We start from the raw sequence: 26,127 nt of genomic DNA, 5'->3' as shown, positions 1-26,127 counted from the left end.
GGTTAATAAAACAAATAGACTGTTTTTTGTGAGAAATCGTGCCTGAGTGCTTTAATCTTTAATCAAGCGAGTGTCTCCCAACACACTCGGGTTATGCGCTATCCCACATATGGTGCTAGACTGAGGGCAACGGTCCAGTAAGCACATGTGGAGGCGATTGCTGTGGCTTAGCGGGGCCACGAAGATTACAAGCATCTGGTGGTAACTCGGCGGGGTTTTGAAGATTTGCTATGGATCGGCGGGTCCACAAACTCTGCAGTGCGGAGCTGCAGTTGCAGCAAGAGGTTCTGCAGCAGGAGGAGCTGCAGTGGCAGCAGCAGTGGCTTGTGATAGGCAGCCGGAGGTGCCGGTGGTTTGTGGCTGCAGCGGGAGCTGTAGCAGTGCCAGAAGGAGCTGGAGAGGTAAAGTAAAAGGACATTGGTGGTTCAGGTCGTACAAACTCTTAAAGGGCCAGTGCAAGCCTAGAGAGATCGGTCTACTGTGCTTACTGGGGCCTGAGAGTACCGTGGGGAGTCCATCGGGTGTACCCCAAAAAGGATGGTTGCGCAAAAGGGGGTGGAGTCCCAAAAGGGAGTATCCCAAAAAGGAGTAGTTGCTCAAAAGGGGGCGGTAATCCAAACAGGGATGGTTGCCCAAAAAGTGGTGGAGTCTCCTGAAGTTAAAGGAGTGACACAGATGGACTGTTGCCAGGGACAATTGTACTATGCATGTCCAATTTGCTATATTAACTACCCTCCTGGCAAGAGGCTACGTGGGTGTGTCCTGCTGATGAATGCAGAGTATATATTCGGACTGGTTGATTCCGGGAGCTCTGTGACCCTAGTGAGGGCTGTGCCTGATAAATTTATAATGTCCAAAAGGAAGATCGAGGTCACCTGCATCCATGGGTGCACTAAGGACTATTCAGGGTGATCCATGAGATGGTCAGGGACATTAAAGGCCATGATGTTGCTATAGTTCCGAATTTAGCTTGTCCGTTGGTAATAGGCCTGGACTCTAGGCTGTTCCCAGACTTGTGGGAGGGGGTAGTTCCTCTACAGCAGGAGAATGGAGGTCTCTCTACTGTTGGGATGATGTGCATTAAGGCAGTAATATCTCCCAAAATGGACGAGACAGACGTACTAGTGACCGGAAGAAAGTGTGGGTCTTAATAACTCTGGGACTTGGCAGAGGTGACCAACAGTGTGACTGTTGAAAACGGGGTAATTCCAGGAAAATGGTTCAACACCTGTTTAAATGGGGACTTGTTGTGCCAGGGTGAGTAGTGGTGACTCCCATTCAGTCGGTGACTCTAGCGCAAGGGATGGGGAGTACAGTAACGTTAACCCAGGTACAAATGGCAAGTCTTCCATTGTCGGAGACGTAAGGCGCGCAAAGAGGCTGACAAAGTTGCACCCTTTGAGAGGATATGAATAAAGGAAAAGCAGTGACTGTCGATTTTAGTCAAGATGTGAGTACTCTTCCTGACACTGAATACAGCAGGAAGGAAGGTGACATGTCATTGCCAGTAGCAACCGCTGGGGCTGAGTATGAAGAAGGCTCCAGAGAATCTGATGCTGAAGAACTGGAGTTGTGGAATACTCCGAAGTTCCAGAGAATCGAGAGCTAGCTAAGGGTGACATGGCAGGGCCTCAAGAGAGGGTCAAAGTCGCTAATATAGAGTCCCAAGAGGAGGCCAAAGGCACAGAGGTGGTGGAACACACTGAAGAGTTGACCTTTGTACCCGATGACCCTTCAGAGGATGCAAGCTCAGCTGAACCGGCCAATGAAGGAACCGGTAGAACTCTGAAGTGGCAGAGTGTGGATGGCCAAGCTGCCCCATCTGAAAATATAATTTAAGAAATTATGGTGCGACACTTGCCAGCCAAAAGGATACAGGGTCACGAAATAGAGTTGCTTAAAGAGACAGTAAAAGAGAATGTCGATTGAGAAAAGGTCCTGAGACAAGAGGCAGAGCGCAGAAAGGATGAGCTGAAGAAGGAAGTTTTCGAGCTCAGAGGTCTCCTGGCAGTAAACCATTCTATGAATAAAACAGCCTGGCAGAAGATGGAGCAACAGGTGTCTATCCTGGCCAAACATGTGGAAACTGGTGACATTCAGAGGAAGTTGGCTCTGAAAGCTGCACAAGATGGTTGTCTAATGACAGCAGGAGAGAAAGAGACTTCTCTGTTTAAATGTTTGCTAGACCTTCCTGAAGACCAGAGAGAGGCGTGTGCCAGGGAGTGTGCGCATAAAGAATTCAAGAAGGCTGTGCTGGTGTGTAAGGTGTGCTCGACCCCAGAAACTAAGCACTTGGTGGTACTGTCCACAAATGTCACACCGAGGAGAGTAGCTATCCTGAGTGACATGCATTTGAGATGTGTGCGTACGAAGTGGATGATTCGATTGAGGAATGGAGACGCTTCTAGGCGACTGGAGCAGATGAGGGAAGCTGAGTCTTGTGGAAGACCTCGTTCAGGTGCCTATTCCTATGGTGAGGAAAGTCATTGGAAGAAATGGTCGAGCTGTGCAAGAGATGGTGAGTTAGTCTGGAGTGGTGAGATTAAGGATTCCAGGTAACTATGAAGACCAGATACCCAGGGAAAAGGGTATGGTTTTGTTCATTATTGTCGGCTCAATGGAAAGCCTTAGGAATATCCGAATGCTCCTTGAATATTTGGTGGAATACCTAAGGGAGATAGCAGCTAAGACTTGACAGACTGCAGATGAATAAAAAGCTGCAGGAAATGGAAAGAAGATGTCAACCACCTTCAACTTGGGGTCTAGAGAAACAAAAAGATTCCCTAAAGCATGGAGGAGTTAGAAGTAGTGACTCCTCTGTTAACTCAGTGCTGAGTAACCTAGGCGGGAGACCCTGTAACATACTAGATGGGTCAGATTTAGACCAGACAGTAAGCTCGACTGTAAGTGAGTCTCACGGCCGCACCAACCATTGGGGGCGATCATGGAGAGAGAGGTCTGGTAAAGAAGCAGACTTGAGATGTGGTGACTAAAAAGGGTCTGGTGACACAGACAGACCATGACTCAAGGACTGAAGCCCAAGGCCAGACAGTAGTTAGGGGTGCAAGGGAATTGTACCTACATACTGGCCGCTGGGGGCGGGGAAGGCCTAACAAAGTTATGACTCAGAAACGTGAGGCAACAAAGTTCCACAGTGCCTTGTTCACAGACAGCAATTTAGTGACAGTGATGGACTATGTTTCGGGGACTGACGCTCAAAACAGACTATGAAGGCCCTCTCGACTGGTAGAGCTAGTTGACATGGGTGCCCAGTCTCGGGGCCCCTTGTTTATGACATGTATCCACCCCCATAGGGTGGAACAAAGGGGTATGTGGTGCAGTGAAAGGGGTAGTGCTGGACGGAAGATATATTTCTCCCAGCAGGATAAGATTTGGCCTGAATTTTCCCTAAGGTTGAGGACTTGCAGTGATGTCACAATCACGTGATCAGCCCATGTGATAGGTACCTCATCTGTGGGTGTGGGTATGGGCAATATAATGTGACTGTGGTGTGGTCACAGTAATGGACAGACTTTCTGAATAGCGTGGAGAGCTTTAATCTGAATCTGGATTTGTCATTGAAATTGGCTTTTGCTGTGGCTTGTGAAGATGAAAGAGAGAGACGGAGATGTCGTCATCACTATTGGCAACATCCCATCGATGAATTACGAGAGAGCCATGGAGTCTACCACTCGTTGTACACCGAGCTTCTTGAAAACCCGGAGAAGTTTTTCGACTATACGAGGATGTAGGAACATAGCTTAAATGACTTTCTGCTATGTGTCCGAGGATCCATCACCAGGCAGGACACAACTACATCGATCAATTCCAGCAGAGGAAGTCTGTTGGTGACCGTGAGGTACGTCATTTTGAAAAAGCACAGGTCATTATTGTTATAAAAGCCATGTACTGAATTTTTTTTCCCATTTTCTGTTTGGTAGATTCCTGGCTATCGATGAGACCTTAAGATCTCAACATTTAAAATTCCGGATTGGAGTGTCCACCCTTTCTAGGACAGTTGCAGACACTTGCCGTACTTTGTGACGTTCTGCATGCAGAATTCCTCCCCCAACTCACAACTGAACTGGCTGGAAAATGCTGCCAAATTCAAGGAAATTTGTAATTTTACAAACTGTTTGGGGGTCTGTGGACAGCAAACATATTCTGATTCTGAAACCTGGACGTGGATCTGAGTATTTCAATTACAAAAATTATTTTCGAGTATTCCCATGACTATTGCAGATGCTGACTGTCTGTTTGTATCTGTGGCCATTGGCTCATTTGGACGAGGAAATGACTCTCAGACTTTCAAAGACTCAATTTTCCAGTGCCACGACCTCTTCCAAACACTGAAGGACCGCCAATGCCGTTTGTTGTAGTGGATAAGGTGTTTCAAATGTGTGCTAACCTCATAAAACCGTACTCAAGTCGGGACTTAAATCACACCAAAAGAATTTATAACTGACAACTATCAAGGGCACGAAGAACTGTGAAGTGTGCCTTTGGTTTGCTGGCATCTAAATGGTACGTTTTGGGAACAGATATCAATCTGAAAACTGAGACAATTGTTGATTGTCAAAGCGTGTGTTGTTCTGCACAATTACATCCTGGCAAAAGAGCGACACCACTTAGAACTTGAGGAACCTGTTGTTAACACATTGCGTGATTACCAAGATCACCCTCTGAGGACTACAGTGGAAGTTCTATAAATGAGGGATTACTTTGCTGCCTACTTAGTTTCTGATATAGGACGTGTGGCATGGCAAGACCAAATGGTTTAATCTGCTTGTAAATGTACCTGTATTGTTTGCTTACTTCAATAAGAATATTTCCACTGTAACACCTGTTAACTATACACACGTGTGCATTTTCAAATAAAGAGATAAACAGTTATTGTGAAAACAAAACATTTTTTATTAACAAATATAAAAATGATTTTTAATTTAACAAACATTAATGGTGTGATGGTGTGACATTGTGGACCAGGGGGTGTTGGGCTGGGATGATTGTGTAGGAGTGCGTGAGGAAGTGCTTACAGGGGAAGTGTCAAAGTGGAGGATTGGGTTGACTGATGGTGTTGTCTACAATTACACGGATGGGAGTAAATAACTGGGCAGATGAGACATTGGGAGCAGATGGAACATTGAGGAAGATGACACATTAGGAGTAGAAAATAAATTGGAAGGGATAGACACAGGTGAATGTGTAGACAGATTGGAAGACAAACACACTGGGAGGAGAGGGTGGAGGTGGTGGGTAATTTTTTTTGCACATTTTTCTTCTCCCTGGCTTTTGTTTTTGTTGTGTACTGGGTGCCTTTTTTTACTGTTCCCTCGCCGTTTTTTTTTCTTTCTTGATCGAGGGGTGCTGCACTCGGCTGCATGGTTGGAGCTGCATGCTGCAGGGGTGCTGCACTCGGCTGCGTGGTGGGTGCTGATTTGCGCTGAAGTCAGTTGTTGGTATCCAAGTCCTTGTGGGGCTGACGCATTCTGCCACTGGTGCTGTTCTGGCCCTTGTTGCCATGTAGGAAACGAGATGTGTGGCAACTGGTGATATCTTGTCTGAAGTTGGGACTGCTGCATTGTCTCGCTGTAAGCAGCCTGACAGGCCTTCATTACATAGAGCTGGAGAACAGGCGGCAGGTTTTCTGACACGCCCCGCTCTATTGCGGAAAAAGAATGTTGCTCCGGACTCTGAAGGTAGTCTGCCAGGCGGTCAAGGCGTCTGTGGATTTCCTGGAAACCCCTATCCAGACTTTCTACAACCACCCTCATCCCATCTTGGAAGATCGAGCTTAAAGGGAACCTGCCACCCCCAAAATCCAAGGTGATTTAAGCACACCAGCATCAGGGGCTTATCTACAGCATTCTGTAATGCTGTAGATAAGCCCCCGATGTATCCTGAAAGATGAGAAAAAGGTTAGATTATACTCACCCAGGGGCGGTCCCCGTACTATCGGCGTCGTGGTCTGGCCTGGGGCCTCCCATCTTCTTACGATGATGTCCTCTTGTGTTCACGCTGCAGCTCTGGCGCAGGCGTACTTTGTCTTCCCTGTTGAGTGCAGAGCAAAGTACTGCAGTGTGCAGGTGCCGGGCCTCTCTGACCTTTCCCTGCACACTTCAGTACTTTGTTCTGCTCTCAACAGGGCAAGCAAAGTACGCCTGCGCCCGAGCCGCAGTGTGACTACAAGACGAGGACGTCATCGTAGGAAGATGGGAGGCCTTGGAGCGGCCCGCGACTCCTATCAGACCGGTCCGCCCCTGGGTGAGTATAATCTAACCTCTTTCTCATCTTTCAGAATACATCCCGGGCTTATCTACAGCATTCCAGAATGCTGTAGATAAGCCCCTGATGCTGGTGGGCTTAGCTCATCTTCGATTTTGGGGGTGACAGGTTCCCTTTAAGTGAATAAACTCGGGCATGATTGATCTCTCATAAGCCCTCTGCCACTGACAAGAAGACCTAACAAAAGCTGTGGCAGAGGGCTGGGAGAAGGGAAAACCTGATGGACTGGCTGCCTGTTTCCCAGCCTGTGAAGCCTGCCTGGTTGCTCTATCGCTGTTGGATAATTGGGGCCGCTCCAACTGAGGACGATCCAGGTTGTTTTGTGCTGCTCCAGGTTCTGTGTGACAAATAAATGAAAAACATTAAATTAAATTAAAAAAAAAAATAAAAAAATTATGTAATAGTATGGCAACACAAGATACTCACGTTCGCTGAGCAACCGCAGGCCTCAGAAAAAACGGCATACTATGGTATTTATATTTTTTGAGCTTTGGAGCAGCACCAATTTGAACACGAATCTCCTCTCATATCCTTATTGAAACGATCCTTCATTGAACGCAAATGGACTTTTACTCTCTTCACTGTGAAGGGGGGAGACATTTTTTTTTTTAAATAAATTGTTAGAAAAGGCACCTACATTTACAGGAAAACAAGTGTTCCTCAACGCTGCTCGCTCTTGCACAAGAGGAATGATTTTGTCATTGTCAAACTCGGGTTTGGCTTCCTCACGTTGTGGAATCTATAGATAAAATAAATTTAAATTTAAAAACAAAATGTCATATAGATTTAAAAATACAAAACTGAAAGCAAATTCTTTTACATCTCTGATAATGAAAAGACTACTTACACCCTGTCTTTCCTTCTCAGGAACTTGAGCACGACGACCCTGGGAAGATATATTTCCACTCGACTGCTCCTGCTCTTCTGCACTGGCAGGTTCCTGTAAAGAAAATACATTATTTACCAAGTGTAGTATTGAGTCAATACATAACAATCAGTATATCAAATGTGATTACATAATCAGTGTCATCTCCACTCTGGAAAGCAGAGTCTTCACTGGAGGACATTTTGAAAAAGCAGGCAGCAGTGAAGTGAAACAGTACAGAATAGAAGAGATAAGAAAAATTGAAGTTGTTAAAAGAGCCAACAACAATGTAGCCAAAGAGAAAAAAAAAATTAAAAACACAATGCTTACATTACAGTTAGTAGTCCAACAGCACATCAGTCATGCAGCACAGAACCGTGACAGCAGCACAACACCGGGCAGGGCCTGACTGGGACTAAAATTCAGCTCTGGCATTTGAAGTTACACAGGCCCACTTGTCACATGGTGACTGTATAATATCTTTGTACGCTTGTAGGTTACAAGAAGTGAGAGTGTAACACGACTATATAACATATAATCACAGCTGTATCCAGCATTACAGCTCGGTTCTATTTATTGCTTTTAGTTGCAGTACCAAGAAAAGCCGCTACTTAACCTACATAACTGGATCTAGTAGATAATGAAGGGATTGAGACAACCAAAGGCTATGGAACCTCATTCTGATGCTCTATACACTTTGCCTACAGCTACTTTTGGTTTAGTTGGCACAAGACCCGGTGACTCTGAAGAGCGGTGACATCAGTAACTCAGTAACTACACCGCTCTTCAGAAATTCCAGGTCTTGCGCTGAGCTCGGCAACTGTGAAGAGCGGTATTGTTACTACCGTCACCATATGGCTGGCACAGTGCACCAAGATGTAAACAGCCAACGCGCATAAAGTATATCCGTGAGGGTAACTAAATGTAAGCAGAGTATGTTGGCTAATATGTCAGACACTGTCACTGTAGCAGGCACAGCCGGATGGGACTTGTAGTCCCATCGGACGATGACTACACACACACTGACGCAACCCCAACAGACCCACGGACTTCCCTGCAGATACCCGCACACAATTTCGCCAACCCCGCACAGCCCTGCCGACCCCGCACACACATATACACAAACACAACCACCGCCCACACACTCCCTCCTCCCGATCTGCAGTGTTTCATCCGCAGCTAAACCGCAGATCTTTTTTTACATCTGCGGTTTTGCTGCGGATGTGTCTGAATCAATGCAAGTCAATGGGTGCAGAAACGCTGCAGTTCCACACAAAGAATTGACATGCTGCGGAAAAAAAACAATGCTGCTAATCTGTGCATTTTTTTTCCACAGCATGTGCACAGCATTTTTGAATTTCCCATTGATTAACATTGTGTGCACAACGCACTGAGGATGAGGCAATTCTGCACGTCCAAAAACGCAGCAGAAACGCATCAAAAACCGCAACGTGTGCACATACCCTAAAAGCACAATGGCTACTGGTAAAATACCGAACTGTACCGAACTGCCCTCAGGAGGACAGCCGCCGACACCGAAGATGGACACAATCAAATGAATCAGTCGACACACCAATATAAAGAATAAATCAACACAATATATCATGAAAAATAGGAGTACAGATGTTATCAAAACGAATCAAAGGTAATTCAAGTAAAATAATCACAGAATATACCCATAGCTGTAAGAGGAGGACCAGTGACTATGCAGAATACTGCAGGATTGCACCGCTAACAGTGGCGCAGAATGTGACAAGCGCCCTATACACACTTCATCCAAGTGCAGTTATATTAGGCTTCTTTCACACTTGCGCTGTGTGACATACGTTGCAATCCGTCGTTTTGGGAAAAAACGATCCTGCAAATGTGCCCGCAGGATGCGTTTTTTTCCCCATAGACTTTTATTGCCAACGGATTGCGACGTATTGCCACACGTCGCGTCCGTAGTGCACTGGATGTTTCGGTATTTGGCGGACCTTCGGCACGAAAAAACGTTCAAGGGAATGTTTTTTTGTCTGTCGCGTCCGCCATTTTTTACCGCACATGCGCGGCCGGAATGCCGCCCCCTCCTCCCCGGACTTAAGTATAGGCAGCGGATGCGTTGAAAAACTGCATCCGCTGCCCACGTCGGGCATTATTTTCACTACGTGCGTTGGTACGTTGGCCCGACGCTTAGCGACGGACCCGTACCGACGCTAGTGTGAAAGTAGCCTTACTAGGCAGCCCCCCTCCATGGTGGTTACTCTCACCAGTTCATTGCCCCTTTTATCATGGCAGCTGCTGCAATGCATTAGTATTAAGTCCTGGTGATAGTACAGCTGCCCTTTTTCTGCTTTGTTTTCCCTCACACCCCCGTCCCACACACCTCTGCACTACTTGGCATGCAGAGGCTCCCTCCCTGGTACCTGTAGTTCACCATCACCACAGCTTGCATTACACTCCCGATGCTGGCTCCTATTAGGGTCTTGCAGCCACTATTGCGACACCTCACACGCCTGTCTGGCGCTGTAGGGGTTAATGAGTGCTCCTACCCCCATCCTGGTCAGGTGACAGCAGCACCCGCACACATTTTAACTCTCCTGCGGTGCCCCATCCCTGAAGGCACTGCAGTGAGTGCAAATACATCGTTCTCTGTGAGGAATTGATCATGTGATCTCCAGCCAGGCTCCAGCCCGGCAGTTGGTATTCTAATCCCGCCTACTCATGCATGTGATTGATCACATTGAAATAATGGAAGCAGTGGAGAATATCCTTGTAAAGCAAATAGATGAAGCTGCGTTTAAGGAGAAGTCATTATTATGGGGGACTTCTACTACCCTGAAATAGATTGGGGAACAGAAACCTGCAGTTCCAGCAAAGGTAATCGGTTTTTGACAACTATGAGAGACAATTACCTTTCACAACTGGTTCAGGACCCAACAAGAAGGGGGGCGCTGCTAGACCTAATATTAACCAACAGGCCAGACCGCATAGCAAATATAAGGGTTGGGGGTCACTTGGGGAATAGTGATCACAAAATAATAAGTTATCATATATCCTTTAATAAGATGTGTAATAGAGGGGTTACAAGGACACTAAACTTCAGGAGGGCAAATTTCCAACGGATGAGAGAGGATCTTGGTGCAATTAACTGGGACGATATCCTGAGACATAAAAATACACAAAGAAAATGGGAGACGTTTATTAGCATCCTAGATAGGACCTGTGCACAGTATATACCGTATGGGAATAAACATACTAGAAATAGGAGGAATCCAATATGGCTAAATAGAGCTGTAAGGGGCGCAATAAGAGACAAAAAGAAAGCATTTATAGAATTAAAGGAAGTAGGTAGTGAGGAGGCATTAAATTAAATACAAAAAATTAAATAAATTCTGTAAAAAGAAAAGGCAGCAAAGATTGAGACGGAGAGACTCATTGCCAGAGAGAGTAAAAATAATCCCAAAATATTCTTTAACTACATAAATAGTAAGAAACTAAAAAATGATAGTGTTGGCCCCCTTAAAAATAGTCTGGGTGAAATGGTGGATGAGGATGGGGAAAAAGGCAATATGCTAAATGACTTTTTTTCATCAGTATTTACAAAAGAAAATCCCATGGCAGACAATATGATCAGTGATAACAAAAATTCCCCATTAAATGTCACCTGCTTAACCCAGCAGGAAGTACGGCGGCGTCTAAAAATCACTAAAATTGACAAATCTCCGGGCCCGGATGGGATACACCCTCGAGTACTGCAGGAATTAAGTACAGTCATTGATAAACCATTATTTTTAATCTTTAAAGACTCCATAATAACAGGGTCTGTACCACAGGACTGGCGTATAGCAAATGTGGTGCCAATATTCAAAAAGGGGACAAAAAATGAACTCGGTAATTATAGGCCAGTAAGCTTAACCTCTACTGTGGGTAAAATCCTGGAGGGCATTTTAAGGGATGCTATACTGGAGTATCTGAAGAGGAATAACCTCATGACCCAGTATCAGCACGGGTTTACTAGGGACTGTTCATGTCAGACTAATTTGATCAGCTTCTATGAAGAGGTAAGTTCTGGACTGGACCAAGGGAACCCAGTGGATGTAGTGTATATGGACTTTTCAAAAGCTTTTGATACGGTGCCACACAAAAGGTTATATAAAATGAGAATAATGGGGATAGGGGAACATATGTGTAAGTGGGTTGAGAGCTGGCTCAGGGATAGGAAACAAAGGGTGGTTGTTAATGGAGCACACTCGGACTGGGTCGCGGTTAGCAGTGGGGTACCACAGGGGTCAGTATTGAGCCCTCTTCTTTTTAACATATTTATTAATGACCTTGTAGGGAGCATTCAGAGTAGAATTTCAATATTTGCAGATGACCCTAAACTCTGCAGGGTAATCAATACAGGGGAGGACAATTTTATATTACAGGATGATTTATGTAAACTAGAAGCTTGGGCTGATAAATGGCAAATGAGCTTTAATGGGGATAAATGTAAGGTCATGCACTTGGGTAGAAGTAATAAGATGTATAACTGTCCTTAATTCTAAAACTCTGGGTAAAACTGTCAATGAAAAGGACCTGGGTGTATGGGTGGATGACAAACTCATATTCAGTGGCCAGTGTCAGGCAGCTGCTACAAAGGCAAATAAAATAATGGGATGCATTAAAAGAGGCATAGATGCTCATGAGGAGAACATAATTTTACCTCTATACAAGTCACTAGTTCGACCACACTTAGAATACTGTGCACAGTTCTGGTCTCCGGTGTATAAGAAAGACATAGCTGAACTGGAGCAGGTGCAGAGAAGAGCGACCAAGGTTATTAGAGGACTGGGGGTCTGCAATACCAAGATGGGTTATTATACTTGGGGCTATTTAGTTTGGAAAAACGAAGACTAAGGGGTGATCTTATTTTAATGTATAAATATATGAGGGGACAGTACAAAGACCTTTCTGATGATCTTTTTAATCGTAGACCTGAGACAGGGACAAGGGGGCATCCTCTACGTCTGGAGGAAAAAAGGATTAAGCATAATAACAGACGCGGATTCTTTACTGTAAGAGCAGTGAGACTATGGAACTCTCTTCCGTATAATGTTGTAATGAGTGATTCATTACTTAAATTTAAGAGGGGACTGGATACCTTTCTGGAAAAGTGTAATGTTACAGGGTATATACACTAGATTCCTTGATAAGGCGTTGATCCAGGGAACTAGTCTGATTGCCGTATGTGGAGTCGGGAAGGAATTTTTTTCCCTAAGGTGGAGCTTACTCTTTGCCACATGGTTTTTTTTTGCCTTCCTCTGGATCAACATGTTAGGGCATGTTAGGTTAGGCTATAGGTTGAACTAGATGGACTTAGTCTTCCTTCAACCTTAATAACTATGTAACATGCTCGTGAGTCGTGACATCACCGAAGGTCCTTTTAGCTTTATCGCAAGTTGCAACTATTTATAGTACCGACTTCCCTGACGCCAATAACGGATTGAGCGGCCCACGACTGCCACTGGTCCTTCTGGCATTTGCCAGAACTGCCCGATGGCCAGTCCGGCCCTGACACCGGGACAGCAGTACCGCACAGTCTACAAGGGAAAAAAAATAGCATAACATAAGACACTAAAGTGATGAAGAGTGTGAAACTGGGCAGAGCAACATAGTAGTATAAAAGTACAGACACTCATGCTTACATTAAGTAGCAGTTGAGAAGGCGAGTACCAAACCACCGGACAGGAGAAATCGGGGCCCGTACCACACCACCAGACAGGAGAAATCAGGGCCAGTACCGCACCACTGGACGGGAGAAATCCATGACAGACTGCAGTGAGAGAGACACAGATATTTTCAAAGCTTCTATACTTACCATACAGAGTCTTGAGATCACATCTGAGGTCTTGAGAGTTCTGGACTTCCAGTGTCCACGCCCCCTTTTATAAAGGTGGGATTTGGGAGGTGCTGAAATCAGTTCCTGGACATGCTTAGTCTGAAGTACACATGCGCATCAAACGCATCCATGCGCATGTCCTTGCGTACCAATGCGTTCCCACAGACAGTAATGCCTTGTTTTGATGCACTGATGCGCATGCCTGCGGATATTTGACGCGATAAAAAATGCAACATGTTGCGTTCGGCGGGTGCGGCGAAACCACGCATGGGGACGCATCCGCAGCCAAACTGATGCCAACACATGTCCCTGCATAAACAATGTTAGATAGGTACGCAAGATGCATGCGGATCTGTACGCTGTGCACAAATATGCTATTGTGAACCTGGCCTATGTGGCTAAAAAAAAAGTTAAAATTGTAAAAATATTTTAAAGAACAAAAAAATAAAGAAAATATTATACCAATAAATACAAATTTATGTAAAAAAAAATAAATACACATACTAGGCATCACCGCATCAGTAACGACTTGATCTATAAAACTGTTACATTTGTTGACACCTTCAGTAAACATTGTAAAAAATTAAGTCAAAATACCTGTCAAAAAACTATGCTCAATCAAAAAGTCGAATGGAAATAAAAATTGTACAGCTGAAAACCGTCATCTTGTCCCTCAAAAAACAAGCCACCATGCAGCTCCGTCAGCTGAGAAAGTTACACAGATATAAAGCGGTGCAAAAACACTTCTACAGAATAAAAACTATCTTATAGAAAAAGCGGCAAATCCTAAAATTGGGTATAAATATGGAATCGCTGAAATCGTACTGATCCAAAGAATATAGCTGCCTTAAAAATTTTACCACATGGTGAATGGCATAAAGACCCCCCCAAAAAAAAAATAAATTCCTGAATTGCTGGATTTTGTTTATTCTGCCTCCCAAAAATCAGAAAAGGAAGCAATAAAAAATATTATGTTCTCAAAATAGTACCAATAGAAATATCAACTCATCCCATCCTGTTATGACCCCAATGGCGAGGGTCTCAGAGGAACGTGGAAGTCTGCAGAATACAAAAAACCAGCTCATAGGGCAGTGGTAACTGGGTTGACCATATATCTACTCCTAACGCCAACACTAGAAGTAGCCGGGGATCATTCCTACGATGATTCTAGATGACACGCTCCAGCCGGAGAATCTAACTACCCCTAGTAGAGGAAAAACAAAGACCTTTCTTGCCTCCAGAGAAGGGGACCCCAAAGCTGGATAGAAGCCCCCCACAAATAATAACGGTGAGGTAAGAGGAAATGACAAACACAGAAATGAACCAAGTTTAGCACAGAGAGGCCCGCTTACTGATAGCAGAATAAAGAAAGGTAACTTATATGGTCAACAAAAACCCTATCAAAATCCACACTGGAAATTCAAGAACCCCCGAACCGTCTAACGGTCCGGGGGGAGAACACCAGCCCCCTAGAGCTTCCAGCAAAGATCAGGATATAGATTTGGAACAAGCTGGACAAAAATACAAAACCAAAACAAATAGCAAAAAGCAAAAAGGCAGACTTAGCTGATATAACTGGAACCAGGATCAGTAGACAAGAGCACAGCAGACTAGCTCTGATAACTACGTTGCCAGGCATTGAACTGAAGGTCCAGGGAGCTTAAATAGCAACACCCCTAACTAACGACCCAGGTGCGGATAAAAGGAATGACAGAAAAACCAGAGTCAAAAAACTAGTAACCACTAGAGGGAGCAAAAAGCGAATTCACAACACCATCCCTCAAAAAAAAAAAAAAAGCTCTCACGTGACTGATAAATAGGACAATAAGAGCTCTCAAATATGGCGATGCAAAAAGTTAGTTTTTGTAATAAAAGCATTAGTTAGTGACAGCAGCCAAACATAAAAAAAAAACTATATAAATCTGATATCGCTGTAACTGCACCGACCTAAAGAATAAAGTTTTCTAATCACTTATACCACACGAGTAATGGTGTAAAAAAATAAATGATACAAATTCTTGACCTACTGTTGGTTTGTTCATTCTGCCTCCCCAAGATCGCAGTAAGGTTCGGTGCACGTTTATCCTGTGCTGACCGCTTACACCGAGGTTTCCGTGTTAATCTTTGAAATACATTATTTAGATGGAACTCAAGATAACCTATAACAAGGCAGTTGGAGAATCTGCCGACTCTGTCCTATTATTTGGCAGTATGCTTGTTTTTAAGCGTGCATAAAAGTATGGTCGACCACAGTTTTGTGCACCATTGAGAAGAGGCCAGACAGCGTCCAGTGTAACTCTGCTGCCTCATTATAATAAGTGTATCCCTCGAGGAGGATTTCATCTGAATCGGACTAGGAGGTTTAGGGGAGGATAAATGTGATCCAAAATGTTATGTAAAATGTTCCCCAGCAAAGCTTCAACTCAATCCACAAAAAAAACAAGTCCCCACTCGGGTGCGGCATCTGTTAATAGTAATAAAGGGGGTTTGCGCTTTACTAGTAGCACAAAGGCTCTGGAAAAGCGCTATGGCTCTTTTCACCCCAAAAGAAATCAAGAAAATTCTGCACTCCCAAATGCAAATGCCCCTTTACCTTCTGTACATTTCAGTGAGCCGAAACCACAGTTAGCATCCACATTTCTGTATTGATGAGAGCCCGTTTAATATATGCAGTCCATGTCTCCAGGAGCACAAGATGGGCACAATGTATAGGCGCTACAATAGAAGATTTGTTATTTCCACTCAGCAGCATCTACTGCTGCTTGTTTTTGGAAATGCACATGGAGTCAAACTCATCACTACAACTGCAGATAAATTCGCAGAGGGGTGTAATTTCCAAAATGGGATCTCTACAGCTGGGAATAATGTACTGGTCACTACAATGGCAGTTTGCATTTAAAAAAAAACACCCGTAGTCAAAATCGTCACTACACCTGTAGAATATGGGAATATAAATGGGGTCTCTTGAGGGGGAATTATGCTCTTCTGGCAATTGGGGTCTCTGTATATGGAGTCTGCAAACTATACTACGATTATTTGTTGTCAAAGAGTCAAGTAGTGCTCCTTCCCTCCCGAGGATCTCCATGTGGCTAAGCAGTATTGTACAGCTACATATGGGGTAGCAGAAATTCTGTGACAAATTCTGTTGCTGGTTTTACTTTTTCCCCCATGTGGACATTTAAACTTTTGGGCTAAAATTAGATTTTGGTGGTAAAAATATACCGTATATTCTCGAGTATAAGCTGACCCGAGTATAAGCTGACCCCACCCCTAATTTTGCCACAAAAAACTGGGAAAACTTATTGACTCGTGTATAAGCCTAGGGTGGAAAATTTTGCAGCTTCCGGTAAATGTCAAGAATAAAAATAGATGCCAATAAAAGTAAAATTAATTGAGACATCAGTAGGTTGTGTTTTTGAATATCCATATTGAATCAGGAGCCCCATATAATGCTCCATACAGTTGATGATGGGCCCCATAAGATGCTCCATACAAAATACGCCCCATATAATGCTCCATATTAAACCAGGGATTCAAGCTTGAGGAGGATAATTTGCATATTCTAGGTGCTTTCTGGGAAAAGCGAAGTCTCCCTCAGCAAGAAGATCGTTGGGTACAGCCGGGACCAGCTGCTTGGAAAGCATCACCAAACCAGGGATTCAAGCTTGAGGAGGATAATTTGCATATTCCAGGTGCCTTCTGGGAGAAGTGAAGTCTCCCTCCGCAAGAAGATCGTTGGGTACAGCTGCTTGGAAAGCATCACCAAACTGGTGCCTGTAGGACATTATTGCAAGAAAGCTTGGCTGAGTAGATTACACAAGAAGGAAAACACACAGCAAGTCAGCAGGATCTAGGAGCAACATGGCAGATGTGACAACCTATATGGTGAGCTGCAGCATGTGCTACATGTTCACAGATCAACCAGAAGAGGAATCCAATTTCACCTGTCAGAAGTGTAGACTAGTGGCCCTTTTAGAAGAAAAAGTGCGGGTCTGGAAGAAAGAATAGCAACTTTGAAACTCATCAAAGTGAATGAAGACTTCCTAGACAGAACAGAAGCATCTCTACTGGTCACAGAAGGTGAAAAAAGTGTCAGAGAACCTCCAAAAGCAGATGAGTGGAAGCATGTGACCAAAAGAAGCAAGAAGACCATGGAGAAATCACCAACCACACAACTGAAGAACCGATATCAAATCTTTGTAGAGGATGAAGATGGCACACCTAAGGATGAAGCACTACCAGCAATCAAAAGAGAAAAGGGTACACAGCAACAAGTGACAGCAAAAAGTACAGCCAAGAAGCAACGAAGAGTGGTGGTGGTGGGAGACTCGCTACTGAGAGGCACAGAAGCAGCCATCTGCAGACCGGACATAACCGCAAAAGAAGTATGCTGCCTTCCAGGTGCGATGATCAAGGATTTGGTATCCTATTGGTCACAGCTCTTCAGCTCCAAGGACGTCCACCCATTTCTTCTGACACATGTTGGCACCAATGACACGGCAAGGAAGGACCTACCGACAATCTGCAAGGACTTTGAAGAGTTGGGGAAGAAAGTAAAGGAAGTTAGAAGAAGGTAGTTTTTTCTTCTATCCTTCCAGTAGACGGGCATGGCACCAGGAGATGGAACAGGATCCTTGATGCGAACAACTGGTTAAGATGATGGTGCAGACAACAAGGATTCGGATTCCTGGACCACGGTGTGAATTACTTGTACGATGGACTCCTCGCCAGAGACGGACTACACCTCAACAAACCTGGGAAACACACATTCGCCAGAAGACTCGCTACACTCATCAGGAGGGCGTTAAACTAGAAGAAGAGGGGACGGGAAGAAAAACATTACTCGAACAAAGAAGACCCAGGAAAACATACTCAGAAGGGAGGTAAGAACATTTCTAAAACAATCCACAGCGAGGAGATTGGAACAAAACAAAATCCTCTAAACTGCATGCTCGCAAACTCCAGAAGCCTGACAAACAAGATGGAGGAACTAGAAGCAGAAATATCTACAGGTAACTTTGACATAGTGGGAATAACCGAGACATGGTTAGATGAAAGCTATGACTGGGCAGTTAACTTACAGGGTTACAGTCTGTTTATAAAGGATCGTAAAAATCGGAGAGGAGGAGGGGTTTGTCTCTATGTAAAGTCTTGTCTAAAGTCCACATTAAGGGAGGATATTAGCGAAGGGAATAAGGATGTCGAGTCCATATGGGTCGAAATTCATGGAGGGAAAAATGGTAACAAAATTCTCATTGGGGTCTGTTACAAACCCCCAAATATAACAGAAATCATGGAAAGTCTACTTCTAAAGCAGATAGATGAAGCTGCAACCCATAATGAGGTCCTGGTTATGGGGGACTTTAACTACCCGGATATTAACTGGGAAACAGAAACCTGTGAAACCCATAAAGGCAACAGGTTTCTGCTAATAACCAAGAAAAATTATCTTTCACAATTGGTGCAGAATCCAACCAGAGGAGCAGCACTTTTAGACCGAATACTATCTAATAGACCTGACAGAATAACAAATCTGCAGGTCATCGGGCATCTAGGAAATAGCGACCACAATATTGTACAGTTTCACCTGTCTTTCACTAGGGGGACTTGTCAGGGAGTCACAAAAACACTGAACTTTAGGAAGGCCAAGTTTGACCAGCTTAGAGATGCCCTTAATCTGGTAGACTGGGACAATATCCTCAGAAATAAGAATACAGATAATAAATGGATAATGTTTAAGAACATCCTAAATAGGCACTGTAAGCGGTTTATACCTTGTGGGAATAAAAGGACTAGAAATAGGAAAAACCCAGTGTGGCTAAACAAAGAAGTAAGACAGGCAATTAACAGTAAAAAGAAAGCATTTGCACTACTAAAGCAGGATAGCACCATTGAAGCTCTAAAAAACTATAGGGAGAAAAATACTTTATCTAAAAAAAACTAATTAAAGCTGCCAAAAAGGAAACACAGAAGCACATTGCTAAGGAGAGTAAAACTAATCCCAAACTGTTCTTCAACTATATCAATAGTAAAAGAATAAAAACTGAAAATGTAGGCCCCTTGAAAAATAGTGAGGAAAGAATGGTTGTAGATGACGAGGAAAAGGCTAACATATTAAACACCTTCTTCTCCACGGTATTCACGGTGGAAAATGAAATGCTAGGTGAAATCCCAAGAAACAATGAAAACCCTATATTAAGGGTCACCAATCTAACCCAAGAAGAGGTGCGAAACCGGCTAAATAAGATTAAAATAGATAAATCTCCGGGTCCAGATGGCATACACCCATGAGTACTAAGAGAACTATGTAATGTAATAGATAAACCATTATTTCTTATTTTTAGGGACTCTATAGCGATGGGGTCTGTTCCGCAGGACTGGCGCATAGCAAATGTGGTGCCACTATTCAAAAAAGGCTCTAAAAGTGAACCTTGAAATTATAGGCCAGTAAGTCTAACCTCTACTGTTGGTAAAATATTTGAAGGGATTTCTGAAGGATGTTATTCTGGATTATCTCAATGAGAATAACTGTTTAACTCCATATCAGCATGGGTTTATGAGAAATCGCTCCTGTCAAACCAATCTAATCAGTTTTTATGAAGGGGTAAGCTATAGGCTGGACCACGGTGAGTCATTGGACGTGGTATATCTCGATTTTTCCAAAGCGTTTGATACCGTGCCGCACAAGAGGTTGGTACACAAAATGAGAATGCTTGGTCTGTGGGAAAATGTGTGTAAATGGGTTAGTAACTGGCTTGGTGATAGAAAGCAGAGGGTGGTTATAAATGGTATAGTCTCTAACTGGGTCGCTCTGACCAGTGGGGTACCGCAGGGGTCGGTATTGGGACCTGTTCTCTTCAACATATTCATTAATGATCTGGTAGGTTTACACAGTAAAATATTGATATTTGCAGATGATACAAAACTATGTAAAGCAGTTAATACAAGAGAAGATAGTATTCTGCCACAGATGGATCTGGATAAGTTGGAAACTTGGGCTGAAAGGTGGCAGATGAGGTTTAATAACGATAAATGTAAGGTTATACACATGGGAAGAAGGAATCAATATCACCATTACACACTGAACGGGAAACCACTGGGTAAATCTGACAGGGAGAAGTACTTGGGGATCCTAGTTAATGATAAACTTACCTGCAGCAGCCAGTGCCAGGCAGCAGCTCCCAAGGCAAACAGGATCATGGGGTGCATTAAAAGAGGTCTGGATACACATGATGAGAGCATTATACTGCCTCTGTACAAATCCCTAGTTAGACCGCACATGGAGTACTGTGTCCAGTTTTGGGCACCGGTGCTCAGGAACGATATAATGGAACTAGAGAGAGTACAAAGGAGGGCAACAAAATTAATAAAGGGGATGGGAGAACTACAATACCCAGATAGATTAGCAAAATTAGGATTATTTAGTCTAGAAAAAAGACGACTGAGGGGCGATCTAATAACCATGTATAAGTATATAAGGGGACAATACAAATATCTCGCTGAGGATCTGTTTATACCAAGGAAGGTGACGGGCACAAGGGGGCATTCTTTGCCTCTGGAGGAGAGAAGGTTTTTCCACCAACATAGAAGAGGATTCTTTACTGTTAGGGCAGTGAGAATCTGGAATTGCTTGCCTGAGGAGGTGGTGATGGGGAACTCAGTCGAGGGGTTCAAGAGAGGCTTGGATGTCTTCCTGGAGCAGAACAATATTGTATCATACAATTATTAGGTTCTGTAGAAGGACGTAGATCTGGGGATTTATTATGATGGAATATAGGCTGAACTGGATGGACAAATGTCTTTTTTCGGCCTTACTAACTGTTACTATGTAAAATATGCCCCATATAATGCTGCACAAAGGTTAATAATGGCCCCATAAGATGCTCCATAGAAACATTTGCCTCATACAGTGCTGCATAAAGGTTGATGGCCCCATATGATGCTCCACACATTATGCCCCATGAGATACTCCACACATTATGCCCTGTAATCTATGATCCACACATTGTGGACCCATGAGATGATCCACACATTGTGGCCCCATAAGATGCTCCACATATTTGCCCCATATGCTGTTGCTGCGATTAAAATAGAACAAATCACATACTTTCCTCTCTTCGCTCAGGCCCCCGGCACTTGCGATGGTCACCTTCCTCGTTCCACGCGCCGCTCTGTCTTCCATCCTCTGCACTGACTGTTCAGGCAGAGGGCGGCGCGCACACTAATCGCGTCATCGCGCCCTCTGTGACCTGAACAGTAAGTGCAGAGGATGGAAGACCGAGCAGCGCGCAGCGGCGGAACGAGGAAGGTGACTATCGCGCAATGCTCACCTCTCCGTTATACTCACCTGCTCCCGGCGTGGTCCCTGGCAGCGTCTCATTGTCAGATGGTCTCCGGGAGCCGGCGGCATCTTCCTGTGTTCAGCGGTCACGTACCGCTCATTACAGTAATGAATATGCGTCCATATTAATTATTTTAATGAGCGGTACCACGTGACCGCTGAATACAGGAAGAGCTGCCCGGAGACCATGGGACATGCAGGGACAGCGCCAGGAGCAGGTGAGTATGTCACCACGCCGCTGACAATGACTAGAGTATAAGCCGAGAGGGTCTCTTTCAGCCCAAAAAAGTGGGCTGAAAATCTCGGCTTATACTCGAGCATATACGGTAATTATTTTTTCTTCACTGCTAATCTATCACTGTATAAAGTTCTGTGACCCACCCGTAGTGTCAATATAATCACTTTATTCCTAGATGAATTAATAGAGATGCAGTTTGTAAAATGGGGTAACTTATGGAGGGTTTCCATTGTCCTGACACCTCAAAGCTCTGTCAATGTGACATGGCTCCCTCAAACCATTCAAACAGAATGTAAACACCCTCAAATCACAACCGTAAAATCTGCACTCTGATATGGTGCTCATTCCCTTCTGAGCTTTGCACTGTGACTCAAAAGGAGTTTTCCACCACATATTGAGTATTCGCGTACTCAGGAGAAACTGCATAATAAATTTAACCAATTGTATGCTTCATTTTCTATTATCTTTTCTTTCAGTAAGAAACTTGGTGCTAAAGCAACATTTTAGTGGATACCTTTTTTAATTTTCCGTTGAATTTTTCACTTAGCCCAATGTTACACAATTCTGTCAATCGCCTGAGACGTAAAACTGCACAATGCACTCTTGGATAAATTCCTAAAGAGGTGTACTTTCCAAAATTGTGTGACTTGTTGTGAGTATTTTCTGCTGTTTTGGCATGTTGGGGGGGCTTTTCAAATGTGACATGGCATCCACAATCTATTCCAGTCAAAATTGCTCTACAGAATTCAATTGGCATTTTTTCCCTTCTGAGTCCTGCTGTGCGCTCAAACAGTAATTTTCCACCACATAAGGGTTATCTGTGTACCGAGGAGAAATTACATAACAAATTCTGTTACCCTAGTGAAAAGGAAAAATCTGGATACAAAGCAATATTTTTGTAAGAAAAATATATGGTTTTCCATTTTCATGGCTCATTGATATAAAATTCTGTGAAACACTTGTGGATTTAAGGTACTCACCACAACTCTAGATAAGTTCCTTTTGAGAGGTGTAGTTTCCAAAATGAGGTGTCTTGGGTGGTTTAGGCACATTAGGCGTTTAGCAAATGTGACATGGCATCTGCTATCAATTCCAGACAATTTTTCGCTCCAAAAGTTGAATGGTTCTCCTTTTTTCCGAGCTCTGCTGTGCACCCAAACAGTTGTTTTCCATCACATATGAGGTATCTGTTTACTCAGGAGAAACTGCAATACTTCTATGGTTCATTATCTCCTGTTCCCTTTTGAAAATGCAAAATGTGGGGCTAAATAAATATTTTGGTAGGAAAAAGTAAAATTTTAACCATTCTAATTTCCTAACAAAAAAAGTTTAAAAAATAATTCAGATTTTAAAGTAGACATGTGGTAAATGTTATCTAGTTTGTGTCATATAACGATTTTGGTTTAAGGGCATAAATATTTAGAGTTTTGAAAATTGCAACATTTTCTAATTTTTTTTTCTTTGTCAAATTTTCAATATTTTCATACATAAATGCAAATCATATTGCCCAAAATTTACCACTAATATGAAGTACAATATGTCATGAAAAAAGCATTCTCTGAAATACTGGGATGCTTTGAAGCTTTCAAGAGTTATGACCTCATAAAGTGACGCTGGTAAAAATTGAAAAAATTGGCCTGGTCAGGAAGGGGGTAATAGCCTGTGGGTGAAGTGGTTAATCCCTGTTAGGTTTTCATTTTTTCATAATAAAGTTGAATTTTTTCGGATGTGAAGTCGTCCTTTTTGCATATACGGTACTTATTGTTTTCCAAGTCTGTTTGACTGGTAGTCAATGCATATTTACAGTTGTGCCCATCGCCATTTGTATCTACTGAATGTCAGAGTTGTAGTTGACTTACTCCAATCTGATGTACAGTTGCGCCAGAGAGATGGCACGGGCTCAGGAGTTGTGCCTTTGCCCTCTGCAGCTGTCATATAGAGCGAGGCTTCATGTGCCGGGCTGTAAATGATGTCGATCTCCGCACTTTAACCCCTCATTTGCCTCTGTCCATAGAGGCTGCAGCGAGTGAGGCATCTGCCCTATAAAGATCACTCTTTGTCAGACCATCGGCCCCTCTGCAGCACAGTCATGGAATACTGATCGCTGCTGTGGCAACATGGAGGCATGACATAAATTTCCCTGTCTGAGAAATCTTTCAGCAATCATATCCCATCAGGGGCAAGACATGATTGGCTGACCTTGGAGATAATGCACGTCGTACTTGGGCATTAGAGAGTATTATTAGTGCAATGGAAGGATGACTTCCTCTTTTGGGATCAGTAAATATTGTGAAAGAAAAAACCTATAGATACAACTAGCATCTGTTTCTTTTATAACCATAAAAAAAGTTTAGTGGAAAAAAAAAAATTACATTGTTTAAGACCTGTACAAATAATGCTATATTACCATAATTATTATTATTTGTTGCGAATGCTGAGAAAAAAAAAGAAAACTCTGCCAGAATTGCTGTTTCGGTTCATTTTGTAACAAAAAAAACTTGAAGAAATCCTATGTATCCCAATGTAAGTCACACATCACTAAAATGGGGATCTCCTACACCATGCTGCTCTGATTAGGGGGGAAAACCTTGGGACAGATCTTTTTATCTGACAGTTACTTTGCAGGATTCATATTCATAAAGACATGCCAACAATTAACTTAATTTATTTTTTTTTTTTAGGAAGAACTGGATATTAGACCTAAAGTTTCTTCCCTTCTGAGTCGCCTTGTAAACTACACAAACCTAACACAGGGAGCAAAGGAGCATGAAGAAGCTGAAAGCGGAGATGGTGCTCGAAAGAAAGTATTCAAGGTAAAGGCTTTGTTGGATGATTAATAACCTGAAATACATAGTATGCAAATGTTTTATACGATATATAAAGACGAAGTGTTAAAATATACCCATTGCTATATTTTATATAGAGCTGCATATTGCTCCTTTTTTGTATGAATATAAAGCTATTCGGATCAGTCACCAAGTGGTGGCAACAGGCAGCAAAATCTAGCTGTATAAAGTATAGTCACTGTCAGTGATTCTCCAGCCAAGCATGCGTCTTTCTTAAGAATAAGTCGGAACTTTCATATGCTCTAGAATAGGGCCAGTCTGGCAGTTCTGGCAAATATCATATGGGCCTTTGCCGGCAGTGGGCCGCTTGCTCACTCCAAGGACGCACATTCACGCCTCCTCCCAGCAACTCCGTCCGCTCTGCTTTAACCCCTTATTCAGGGCCGGCTCCAGGTGTTCATTGGCCCCGGGCAAAAGAGTCTGTGGGCCCGTTTAACACTTAAAACGATTCATGAAGCACAGATACGGCTTAGAAATATAGGTATAGTACGATGCCAAATATTGCACTTACTACTTACATTACATGAGTGATATCTATTATAAATTCTACAATGTGTCAGAAACTGGACAATTATAGTCCTCCAAACAGTATTCTGGGCACCACATTGTGCTCCATACAAAATAATAAGCCCCATATATTGCTCCATACAGTATTATTAGCACCACATTGTGCTCCATATAGAACAATGAGCCACATATATTGCTCCATATAGTATTATGGGCGCCACATAATTCTACATACAGAATAACGAGCCTCATATATTGCTCCATACAGAATAGTGAGCCCCACATATTGCTCCATATAGTATTATGGGCGCCACATAATGCTCCATAAAGTAATCGGCCCCATATATTTTGCTCCATACAGTATAATGAGCTCCATATATTGCATACATACAGGAGTCCCTTATAATGTTCCATACAGTATATGATGGGCTTTATATAATTCTCCAGTATATGATGAGTCTCATAGAGTATAATGAGCCCCATGTATTGCTCCGTATGAGTCCTATATAGTGCTCCACATATAATGGGCCCCATATGTGATGCTCCTGTGTATGATGGTCCTCATATATGATGCTCCAGCGTATAATGGGCTCCATGTATGATGTTCCAGTGTATGATGGCCCCATATATGATGCTCCAGTGTATGATGGGCTCCATGTATGATACTCCAGTGTTATGGAAATTTGGTTTGGATAAATCTATCCCTGTGTGTGCTGCGGCCATTCCCAATAAGACTAAGTATTTTGAGCGCTCATCAAGAATGACACTGTACACTTAAGTGACAGAATAACATTCCACCAATACTGACGGTTTATTGTTCATACATGGTTTTATTATTGCGTAGAGAAAGGGGTGGTTAGGGGAGGTTAGTTAATTACCATATTGTTGGGCTTCAATCTAATTGGTTGTCAGAATACATGAAAGATTCTGGTTAAGGCATAGCAACAAGCTGATTTAGCACCCCATAAGTAGCTGTCGTCTTTCCTGCTATTCAGCAAAAATCTTAGACATCAGTTAAGATATCTGGTGTTGGTTCCTGTTTTTATTGTCTGGAAATGCCAAGGAACTGTCTGGTTTGAGCTGGTCTGGCTCATGGGGTTAAGTTAACCATTTCATTATAGTGTATATATTAGATGTGAGTATATATGCAAGTGAGATCTATATAAAATGTATACATTTCCA

At 43.2% G+C, this 26,127-nt stretch overlaps 1 protein-coding gene across 2 annotated transcripts in view; it reads left to right on the top strand.

Annotated features, from left to right (window-relative positions):
- The window catches only part of SLC12A4 (solute carrier family 12 member 4), a 474,963-nt gene that overhangs the window by 35,004 nt on the left and 413,832 nt on the right, over nt 1-26,127 (top strand). For both annotated transcript variants that reach the window (XM_077288127.1, XM_077288128.1), the window contains exon 4: nt 24,274-24,405. In XM_077288127.1, coding sequence (XP_077144242.1) covers nt 24,274-24,405 — 132 coding nt within the window. The remainder of the gene's footprint in view (nt 1-24,273; nt 24,406-26,127) is intronic.

The sequence above is a fragment of the Ranitomeya variabilis genome, chromosome 2 (genome assembly GCF_051348905.1).
Source record: "Ranitomeya variabilis isolate aRanVar5 chromosome 2, aRanVar5.hap1, whole genome shotgun sequence".
NCBI lineage: Eukaryota > Metazoa > Chordata > Amphibia > Anura > Dendrobatidae > Ranitomeya > Ranitomeya variabilis.
The sequence above is the reverse complement of the archived record's forward strand: the minus strand, read 5'-3'. Positions and strand labels throughout refer to the sequence as shown.